Consider the following 12,137-nt stretch of genomic DNA (forward strand, 5'->3'; position numbering starts at 1 on the left):
GCAGCAAGGGAAAAACAACAAATAACATAAAAGGGAATCCCCATAAGGTTAACGCTGATCTTTCAGCAGAAACTCTGCAAGCCAGAAGGGACTTGCAGGACATATTTAAAGTGATGATGGGGAAAAACCTACAACCAAGATTACTATACCCAGCAAGAATCTCATTCATATTTGACAGAGAAATTAAAACCTTTACAGCCGAGCAAAAGCTAACAGAATTCAGCACCACCAAACCAGGTTTACAACAAATGCTAAAGGAACTTCTCCAGGCAAGAAACACAAGAAAAGGAAAAGACCTAAAATAACAAACCCAAAACAATTAAGAAAACGGTACTAGGAACATACATATCGATAACAACCTTAAACGTAAATGCATTAAATGCTCCCACCAAAAGACACAGACTGGCTGAATGGATACAAAAATAAGACCCGTATATATGCTGTCTACAAGAGACCCACTTCAGACTTAGGGACACATAAGACTGAAAGTGAGGGGATGGAAAAAGATATTCCATGCAAATGGAAACCAAAAGAAAGCTGGAGTAGCAATTCTCATATCAGACAAAATAGACTTTAAAATAAGGACTATCAGAAGAGACAAAGAAGGACACTACATAATGATTAAGGGATCGATCCAAGAAGAAGATATAACAATTGTAAATATTTATGCAGCCAACATAGGAGCACCTCAATACATAAGGCAAATACTAACAGTCATAAAAGGGGAAATCAACAGTAACACATTCATAGTAGGGGACTTTAACACCCCACTTTCACCAACGGACAGATCATCCAAAATGAAAATAAATAAGGAAACACAAGCTTTAAATGATACATTAAAAAAGATGGACTAAATTGATATTTATAGGACATTCCATCCAAAAACAACAGAATACACTTTCTTCTCAAGTGCTCATGGAACATTCTCCAGGATAGATCATATCTTGGGTCACAAATCAAGCCTTGGTAAATTTAAGAAAATTGAAATCATATCAAGTATCTTTTCCAACCACAACACTATGTGACTAGATATCAATTACAGAAAAAACTCTATAAAAAATACAAACACATGGAAGCTAAACAATACACTACATAATAATCAAGAGATCACTGAAGAAATCAAAGAGGAAATCAAAAAATACCTAGAAACAAATGACAATGAAAACACGATGACCCAAAACCTATGGGATGCAGCAAAAGCAGTTCTAAGAGGGAAGTTTATAGCAATACAATCCTACCTTAAGAAAGAAGAAACATCTCAAATAAACAACCTAAACGTACACCTAAAGCAATCAGAGAAAGAAAAACTAAAACACCCCAAAGTTAGCAGAAGGAAAGAAATCATAAAGATCCAATCAGAAATAAATGAAAAAGAAATGAAGGAAAAGATAGCAAAGATCAATACAACTAAAAGCTGGTTCTTCGAGAAGATAAAATTGATAAACCATTAGCCAGACTCATCAAGAGAAAAAGGGAGAAGACTCAAATCAATAGAATTAGAAATGAAAAAGGAGAAGTAACAACTGACACTGCAGCAATACAAAGGATCATGAGAGATCACTACAAGCAACTTTATGCCAATAAAATGAACAACCTGGAAGAAATGGACAAATTCTTAGAAATGCACAACCTTCTGAGACTGAACCAGGAAGAAACAGAAAATATGAACAGACCAATCACAAGCACTGAAATTAAAACTGTGATTAAAAGTCTTCCAAGAAACAAAAGCCCAGGACCAGATGGCTTCACAGGCAAATTCTATCAAACATTTAGAGAAGAGCTAACACCTATCCTTCTCAAACTCTTCCAAAATATAACAGAGGGATGAACACTCCCAAACTCATTCTACGAGGCCACCATCACCCTGATACCAAAGCCAGACAAACATGTCACAAAGAAAGAAAACTACAGGCCGGTATCACTGATGAACACAGATGCAAAAATCCTCAGCAAAATACTAGCAAACAGACTCCAACAGCACATTAAAAGGATCATACACCATGATCAACTGGGGTTTATCCCAGGAATGCAAAGATTCTTCAATATATGCCAAGTCAATCAATGTGATACACCATATTAAGAAACTGAGGAGAAAAACCATATGATCATCTCAATAGATGCAGAGAAAGCTTTCAACAAAATTCAACACTCATTTAATGAAAAAGACCCTCCAGAAAGCAGGCATAGAGGGAACTTACCCCAACATAATAAAGGCCATATATGACAAACCCACAGCCAACATCATTCTCGATCATGAAGAACTGAAACCATTTCCTCTAAGATCAGGAACAAGACAAGGTTGCCCACTCTCACCACTACCATTCAACATAGTTTTGGAAGTTTTAGCCACAGCAATCAGAGAAGAAAAAGAAATAAAAGGAATCCAAATCGGAAAAGAAGAAGTAAAGCTGTCACTGTTTGCAGATGACATGATACTATACATAGAGAACCCTAAAGATGCTATGAGAAAACTACTAGAGCTAATCAATGAATTTGGTAAAGTAGCAGGATACAAAATTAATGCACAGAAATTGCTTGCATTCCTATACACTAATGATGAAAAATCTGAAAGTGAAATTAAGAAAACACTTTACCACTGCAATGAAAAGAATAAAATATCTAGGAATAAACCTACGTAAGGAGACAAAAGACCTGTAGGCAGAAAACTAAGACACTGATGAAAGAAATTAAAGATGATACAAACAGATGGAGATATATACCATGTTCTTAGATTGGAAGAATCAACATTGTGAAAATGACTATACTACCCAAAGCAATCTACAGATTCAATGCAATTCCTGTCAAACTGCCACTGGCATTTTTCACAGAACTAGAACAAAAAATTTCACAATTTGTATGGAAACACAAAAGACCCCGAATAGCCAAATCAATCTTAAGAAGAAAAATGGAGCTGGAGGAATCAGGCTCCTGGACTTCAGACTATACTACAAAGCTACAGTAATCAAGACAGTATGGTAGTGGCACAAAAACAGAAATATAGATCAATGGAACAGGACAGAAAGCCCAGAGATAAACCCACGCACATATGGTCACCTTATCCTTGATAAAGGAGGCAAGAATATACAATGGAGAAAAGACAGCCTCTTCAATAAGTGGTGCTGGGAAAACTGGACAGCTACAAGTAAAAGAATGAAATTAGAACACTCTCTAACACCATACACAAAAATAAACTCAAAATGGATTAAAGACCTAAATGTAAGGCCAGACACTATCAAACTCTTAGAGGAAAACAGGCAGAACACTCTATGACATAAATCACAGCAAGATCCTTTTTGACCCACCTTCTAGAGAAATGGAAATAAAAACAAAAATAAACAAATGGGACCTAATGAAACTTAAAAGCTTTTGCACAGCAAAGGAAATCATAAACAAGACAAAAAGACAACCCTCAGAATGGGAGAAAATATTTGCAAACGAAGCAACTGACAAAGGATTAATCTCCAAAACTGACAAGCAGCTCATGCAGCTCAATATCAAAAAAAACAACAACCCAATCCAAAAATGGGCAGAAGACCTAAAGAGACATTTCTCCAAAGAAGATATACAGACTGCCAACAAACACATGAAAGAATGCTCAACATCATTAATCATTAGAGAAAAGCAAATCAAAACTGCAATGAGATATCATCTCACACCAATCAGAATGGCCATCATCAAAAAATCTACAAACAATAAATGCTGGAGAGGGTGTGGAGAAAAGGGAACCCTGTTGCACTGTTGGTGGGAATGTAAATTGATACAGCCACAATGGAGAACAGTATGGAGGTTCCTTAAAAAACTAAAAATAGAACTACTATACAACCCAGCAATCCCACTACTGGGCATATACCCTGAGAAAACCATAATTCAAAAAGAGTCATGTACCACAATATTCAATGCAGCTCTATTTACAATAGCCAGGATATGGAAGCAACCTAGGTGTCCATCGACAGATGAATGGATAAAGAAGATGTGGCACATATATACAATTGAATATTACTCAGGCATAAAAAGAAACGAAATTGAGTTATTTTTAGTGAGGTGGATGGACCTAGAGTCTGCCATACACAGTGAAGTAAGTCAGAAAGAGAAAAACAAATACCGTATGCTAACACATATATATGGAATCTAAAAAAAAAAAAAAAAATGGCCATGAAGAACCTAGGGACAAGATGGGAATAAAGACACAGACCTACTGGAGAATGGACTTGAGGATATGGGGAGGGGGAAGGGTAAGATGGGAAAAAGTGAGTGAGTGGCATGGACATATATACACTACCAAATATAAAATAGATAGCTAGGGTAGTGGGAAGCAGCTGCATAGCACAGGGAGATCAGCTCGGTGCTTTGTGACCACCTAGAGGTTGGGATAGGGAGGGTGGGAGAGAGGAAGAGGCAAGAGGGAAGAGATATGGGGACATATGTATATGTATAACTGATTCACTTTGTTATAAAGCAGAAACTAACACACCATTGTAAAGCAGTTATACTCCAATAAAGATGTTAAAAAAAAATTATGATGAAAGGCAAATTACAGTATTTTCTGTGATATAGTGTGCCATGATTATAGGTTGGTTCTTCAAGCTACTTAGATCACAGAGGATGATCAGGCCACATCTGCTGCCCATGCAATTTCTTTGTGTTTCTTCCTTGGTCTCTGTCTTTCTGTCTCCTCTGTCCCCAACCCACCTCCACCAGGTTGGAGAGAAGAAAGGGCAGATAATTTTCCCTGATTATAAAACTCAGAGTTCACTGTTAAAAAAAAAAAATTGCTGGAATCTTAAAAATTTTTGTAGTACTTTCAGGACTGGAATGGAGTAAACAGATCCATGTTCTTAGAACCTGAATATTCTAAACATAGTAGAGACTTAAACTAGGGGAGAAAAAACCCCTTTACCAAAGGTCTCACTGACTGATAGACAGCTTGGGTGAGAATTTGCAGTATTTATCCCTTCACTTCTCACATCCTGACTTCTTTGATTTCTGAGACTTTCTTTTGCAGTTTGTTTGAAGGTTTTATGCTTTTGGTAAAGTTACTGTGTTATTTCGTGGTTACTTTCAAAGTGCTGGTACTCTAATTTCTTGCCCAATTTAAGCTAAAAGAGATGGATTCTGACCTTTTTCTGGTATTTAGATTGTATCAGTTGAAGTTGTTGTCTCTGCCTGACTTCAACCTCTGACTGGTTTCCACCTAAGGGAAAAAAAAGTCATGAAGGTGAAACATGAATGTTAAGCTGAATTGTCAGCCATCAAAGACTAATTAAATACATGATAAGTCTACACCATGAGTTTCTTTAACATTTTCATACCCCCGGAAATAAGGACATAACTGAAACCGAGTCCCCCTAAAACCAAGTTCCTCTACCAAGTTTATGATTAACCTCTCCACCCAAAACGTTACTCCCTTTCTTGTCCAACACCTGTTCTCCTCAAGGTTAAGGAGTATCAAAGAAAAGGGGGAACTGTAACTGAGCAAGACCCTATGGGTTCTTCCCAGGACAGACCCCTCCCCTATATCCTCTGCTGTAGCTCCTCCTTGAAGTACCTAGAGAATAGTACCTGATGCACATTTCCTGAGTTGTTTTACAGATGCTAAAACCAACGTCAAATGGAAAATGCAACCACGTGATGACCATGAGCACACAGCCCCCAAGCCTTCTGGAGCCTAAGGATTGATAACGTTAACCCCTGTGACACAGCCAGCCCTGTTACCTCACCGTCAACCAATCAGAATTGTGCATAAGGTGATCACTCCCCTCCCTCAGCTGGCCTTTAAAATGCTTTCCTGAGACCCATCGGGGAGTTCAGGTTTTTTGAGCACTAGCTGTCCCCAACTCCGTGGCTGATGATGCCTTACTGCACTGCACCACAGCCCAGTGTCAGTAGCTTGGCTTTACTGCGCACGGGTGAGCAGGCCCAAATTTGGTTCGGTAACATAACCAGTTTTTTAAATAAGACATTAAACAATAGTAATTGCATAAAAGAGAAAGAGCTGGACAGAAAGATAAGGCCATATTCCCCCAAGATGAGGACAATGCTACTAAGGTTTTTCAATCATGTACGTATTCAAGTTTTTCTTTAGACTGAAATCACACCTGAAGGTCCATGCTAAATAATAAGAAATAGTGCTCTGGAAATTCCAGAACATTCTTTCTGCTAGAGTATGACCATTCCTTAACCTAATAAAGATGATGATCAGTGACGTTTCCAATGTTTTTCTTCTTCTGACTCTATGGCCCTGTATTCAAGTAGCGAAAGCTCAGGAAAGCCTCAGAGGTCTTGCCATGAGACGAGTATACAGTCTTTATAACGCAGTTTTTAAAAGTACAATGGGAATATTCTAATTAAAATTGATTGTCAATCCATACTATTTATTGTTGTTCTTTTCTTTAGGTATTCAAGAGAAAAATATGGATGTTAGGTCATTTGTCTGCTCTCTCTTAAACCTATAATAACTGGGGGCCAGAAATCCTTGCAATTTGACAATCATCTAAGAATTACTGTTTAGGAATTTCTCAGTGTTTACGCAAGCTTGGCGTGCATATTTTAAAGATTCCTTTGAAATAATTCTCCGGTGATTTGGTCACTAAAAGTGTCAGTTCTCTGAAAGAGTCACTTGCACAGAAGATGCAGTAAAACAATTTGCATTCATCATAGTTGTTATAATTGAACAGATAAAGACACCACAGAGACTTCTGAGTCCCAAAAGCTCTATAATACCTGTTTGGTCTTGGCCCTAAGGAAAGAAACAGTGAGGGCTATTGAGGCTTTTATCTAATGTTACAGCCACTTTCAGTATCTCCTAGAACCATTCCAATATTTTACGGGGTAGAGGAATAGAGGAGGAGTTGAGAATTTAAAAATGGAGAAAGTTGGACGTTCCTGGCAGTCCAGTGGTTAAGACTCCATGCTTCCACCGCAGGGGGCACGGGTTCAATCCCTCGTCAGGAAACTAAGATCCCACATGCCGCATGGCGTGGCCAAAAAATTAAAAAATTAAATTAAAAAATAAAAATAGAGAAAGATGTATAAGCATTTGCAGGTTTTCTTTAAAACTCATCTCAAAGTTTAAAACATTCTAGAATTCTTTTCTACTCACTACCCTCTTCCCCCTTGACCATTCCTAGGTACACCATATAGCAGAACTCCTGCTCTTTTTTGGTTAAGGCCCCAAGACAGTAGGCACCAACAACTCCAAATCCCCAAGGCAAGTGCTTGGCTCCCTAGGCAGGATATGCAAGGGTGTAACTGAAAACCACTTTGGGGAACCTTAATTGGCACCTACCTTTAGTCTATAAAAGAGGTTAGCTAGGTCAAAGGAAGGTAGAAATCAGAGAAAAGATGTCTTTGTGAATTTCATCTTCTCTGTGTATGTGTTTGGGGAAGGAGGAATCTTCACATCAATGTAAGTAAGAGAGGTTTAATGAAAATCACTTGAAGGGCTCAATCTGTGTCCCCAAGAGACTGAGGGACCTCGTGGACCCATGCTTAGGAAGGTCAGAACCAAAAGGCACATGGCTGTTCTCATGTGGCTACTCAGACTGGTCATAAACAAAAAATGGCTGCAGGGCAAATGGCCCGTATTCCCAGAGTTTGTGGGAAGAATGCACAAGTGTTTCCTGCACTCCCAATCTGGTTGTCATGAAAGAGAATGCCAATCTAACGTCATCTTAAAGGGACTTGCCCTGGATTTCCCTGGCAGTCCAGTGGTTAAGACTCTGCACTTCCACTGCCGGGGGCGCGGGTTTGATCCCTGGTTGGGGAACTAAGATCCTGCATGCCGCACGGCATGGCCAAAAAAAATTAAAAAGGGCCTTGCCCATGTGGGCCACCCAGAGGTACAATGGAGCTCTACAAAGATAGTCCAGCTACCAAGAGCCAGCGGTGAAGCCAAGCACCGCCAGCAGGAAAAAGTATCATATCTATCAAGAAAGTCCAGGTGAGAGATGGCTGGCAGGCAAGGAGGGACTCCGAAGAACTCTAAGAACCCCAGGGGTGAGATGCACAGTAAACACACACCAAAACTTGAAGAAACTGGGATCGGTGCACTACGGACCCTAACCTCCCCTTCTCCCTTTGACCCATGAGGGGTCAGAATCTGGGAACAGTGGAGTCAATAGTGAGAAATTCAGCCACACCGCATTTCCTTTGGCAACTTTCTATCCAGAACAGACCTGGGCTGGAGCAGGGTAGAAGCTTTAATCTCCATCAGTAACAGAGTTTTGATCAGTATTTAGGACTAAACTTAATTACTGAAATGACACTGTTTTTATGCCTAGAATTAGCTGGACAACTTTCTTATTTGAGAAATACCAAAAAAATCTAATTTCATCCAAAGAACATAAGAAAAAGTAGACCCACATAGCTGGTGTGAGGGGGCCAGTTAGGAAGGACAAAGCTGTCTCCAGGTTGCACCCCTCAAATGCAGCTTATTCAGCAAAAAGGTGACACGAGATTAACCCCTCTCATGAAATACAGTGGGATGATGATGATGATACTATTACTTGCACTCACTAAATGATTACCAAATTAGGTTATTTTTACCTACATCTTGGAAAAAATACTTCTTGACAACTACTATGAGGGACTTCCCTGGCAGTCCAGTGGTTAAGACTCTGCACTTCCACTGCAGGGGGTGTGGGTTCGATTCCTGGGAGGGAAACTAAGATCCCGCATGCCACACAGTGCAGCCAAAAAAATAAATAAATAGATAAAAAACACTGTTAGAGTAAGTGGCCTCTGACTCGTAACACATTTGTGTGAACTAAATCTGTGGGAACTGTGTGTCTAGCCCTTTAAGCTCTCAGCTGCTTCCGGAAGAGAAAAGAGAAGATGTGAATGATTCCCATTAGAGGGCTTCCCTGTTGAATTATTCAAACACCAGGCAAAGGCAGCACAGACAATTCATCACACTGCCACGTGTTCCAGAGGCCCAAAAGTCTCTATTTGCAAATTAAAACACAGGCGATGTTCTCTTTATACCCACCCTGTGTCCCCAGCCCACTCTCATCTTAGTGTTGGAATTGACTCTCCATTCATTCTTTTTCCCACAACCAGTTAAATGCCATGATTAATATGCTTGTGATAGCACTAATCAGGATGGGAGGAAAAGGGCATATGCAGCGCCCCAGGTAAGATTTCTTCAGAGCTGATCAACTAAGAGGCTCTAAATTATTTGGCAATTAAGCCATCCTTCTACTCCCATATAACTGTGGCATCATCCGTTTGCTACTTGCAGAAAATCAGAAACAACAGTATACCTGCATACTTTTGACTTTAAGTGCATGTTTTGACATTAAATGCATTCCATTTCAAGTAGCACAATGGTCCAATGACCTATAACGTACATTGAAAGACAGATGTGGGCAAGGTGCTAACAGGATCCTTGAGTGGCCCTGTCCTTCCACATTCAAGCAACTGGCTTGCTGGCTTACCTAGCTGCATGGGTGCCAGGTTAATGGGCTTCGTCCTTTGTTGCTCCTTCCACCTCTTCAGGTCCTCCAGCTCTTTTGCAGCCACTAAGCCAGGTGAGAAATATCAAATCATCAATTATTAGAGCATGAAAAGGGAAATGCTCCCTTGAAAGCATAACAAACCACCATCAGATGGACAATTAACTACATGCAAGCATGAGTGGACGAGATATCCAGGAAAGGAAGACACCACCCACCCAGTCCTAACCTCTTGGGGTCACCCTAAGGCACTTTCTCTCCAAGAGTCTGCACAGAAGGTTCAAATTTGAAAACAGGGGCTTCCCTGGTGGCGCAGGGGTTAAGAATCCACCTGCCAATGCAGGGGACACGGGTTCAAGCCCTGGTCCGGGAAGATCCCACGTGCCATGGAGCAACTAAGCCCGTGCGCCACAACTACTGAAGCCCACACACCTAGAGCCCTTGCGCCTAGAGCCTGTGCTCCACAACAAGAGAAGCCACTGCAATGAGAAGCCCACGCACCACAACAAAGAGTAGCCCCCACTCGTAGCCCCCGCTCACTGCAACTAAAGAATGGCCGCATGCAGCAACAAAGACCCAACGTAGCCAAAAATAAATAAATTTTTTTAAAAAACTGAAAACAACCTGAACTCCTACTAAATAAAGAAGTTCAGTTTTTCCTCCCACTCTGGCATTTTCCAAACCCTATATCATTTATTTAAAAGTTTCCTATAGAGAGTGTGTGCAAAACATTCATGTGTCAATAAGAACTTTTCTTAACTTTTCAATAAGAACACACAGTAAACACAAATCCCCATAAAATTCTAATGCCTGTATTCACTTTATTTTAAATATTCCCCAAGCTTAATGTAACCATGAGGAACGAGGCCTCTCAGATTCCTGGCATTTGGAACCACTAGGCTGAGCCATGTAGAGCAGTGCTCACTCCCCAAATATACACTGACTGGCAGCAGGGGGGCGCCAGAGATACTAGTTCTGTTCTTCCAATGTATGCCCGTATCTCATTAGAAGTGATTATTTCAAACGTCCATTTATAACATTTTTTAATTATTAGAGGGAAAAAAACTTTCTGAAACATCTCAAAAATCCAGACTGCACTGAGGCTTAAATTCCTGTTAACTATTTAAGTCAAAAACTTGTAAAATGCCAGAATCTTTGGGATTCCGTTGGTCACCTGCAGGCAGTGCCCACAGTCAGTGTTAGCATAGCTGTGATTGTCATATTCTGCACATACTCAGATGTACTACCCAGGGGCCCACCTGTCCAGTGGAGACCTTTATAGAGCTACTTTCCTGCTGTGCCCTTATGTCCACTGGTCATTACAAAATTAAATTTCCTATTAAGATCAAGATAGGAGAGCACAGAATCTCAGTGCTAGCCCCACAGTTGACTTGAACAAGCCTCAGAACTTCTTTGTGAATTAAATGAACTTTAGTTCTCCTTCCAACTCTAAGGTATAATACTGTAACTTTAAAGGGCAGCATTTATTTTACTGTACAACTTCAGTTAAGCATGTTATATGCCCACTAGGTACAAGGAGCACAAAAACAAGTAAGATGTATCCCCTGCCCTCAAAGAGCTTATAATCTAAAGCAGGAAAGTGAAGTCACGAATAAAAACAGCTGAGGGTAGACTCTGATAGTTACAAAATTATGGGAACACAGAGACTGAAAAACAAAATTCCATTAAGAAGGAATGGGACAGGGACTTCCCTGGTGGCGCAGTGGTTAAGAATCCGTCTGCCAATGCAGGGGACACGGGTTCGAGCCCTGGTCTGGGAAGATCCCACATGCTGGGGAGCAACTAAGCCCGTGTGCCACAACTACCGAGCCTGCGCTCTAGAGCACGTGAGCCACAACTGCTGAGCCCGCGTGCTGCAACTACTGAAGCCCGTGTGCCTAGAGCCCGTGCTCTGTGACAAGAGAAACCACCGTAGTGAGAAGCCCGCACGCCACACGAAGCGTAACCCCCCCTCACCGCAACTAGAGAAAGCCCACGTGCAGCAACGAAGACCCAACGCAGCCAAAAATAAATTTTAAAGAAGAATTATGAATAAAGTAACAAAAGCTGTAGTTTAAAAACAAAAAGAAAGAAAATGAGAAGTATTTTGAATGGTAAATAATACACATACTCCGTTGCATCTCATTTCTTCGTTTTTCATTTGGTATTATCAAGGTATATGCACCTGTGCTAGAATGAAGAGAAAAAAATGGATTATCATGAGAAATTATTAATACATATAAAGCACCATACATTCTTTCTGATAATATACTGTATTTATGATCATCACCATCAAATAGGTACTAGGAAAGATAATATTCCTTTTAAGACCCAGGTGTGTTCTCCAGGAGCTTACAATCTATCTGGTAAACTAAAACAGTGTACACGGCCACATATGGAAATATAAAGCAGTTGATGGAGAATGACAAGTGACTTCCTCAGGGTCAGTTCTTGGTAAACTGTCTTTGTAGGGATCCACTGTGCCTCCAGGTGGCGCTCATGGGTACATCCCTTTGAGATGACTGGCCTTCTCTTCCATGTCACCCACTACAGGAGTACAGGAAACACTCACACATTTTTGGCTCCCACACACTGGGTGTAGGGGCCATCTGCAATGCAGCCACCTCCTCCTGATGACCCATCTGAGTGGCCAGATGGCCACAGTCTTGTGTTTTGGGGCTTTGA

At 40.5% G+C, this 12,137-nt stretch overlaps 1 protein-coding gene across 1 annotated transcript in view; it reads right to left on the reverse strand.

The window, feature by feature from the left end:
* The window catches only part of EPSTI1 (epithelial stromal interaction 1), a 100,182-nt gene that overhangs the window by 71,985 nt on the left and 16,060 nt on the right, over positions 1-12,137 (reverse strand). Inside the window, 3 exon segments of the mRNA XM_007468623.1 lie at positions 5,118-5,191; positions 9,435-9,518; positions 11,584-11,642. Coding sequence (XP_007468685.1) covers positions 5,118-5,191; positions 9,435-9,518; positions 11,584-11,642 — 217 coding nt within the window.

Source organism: Lipotes vexillifer, unplaced genomic scaffold, assembly GCF_000442215.2.
Source record: "Lipotes vexillifer unplaced genomic scaffold, Lipotes_vexillifer_v1.1 scaffold479, whole genome shotgun sequence".
In the NCBI taxonomy this organism is placed as follows: Eukaryota; Metazoa; Chordata; class Mammalia; order Artiodactyla; family Lipotidae; genus Lipotes; species Lipotes vexillifer.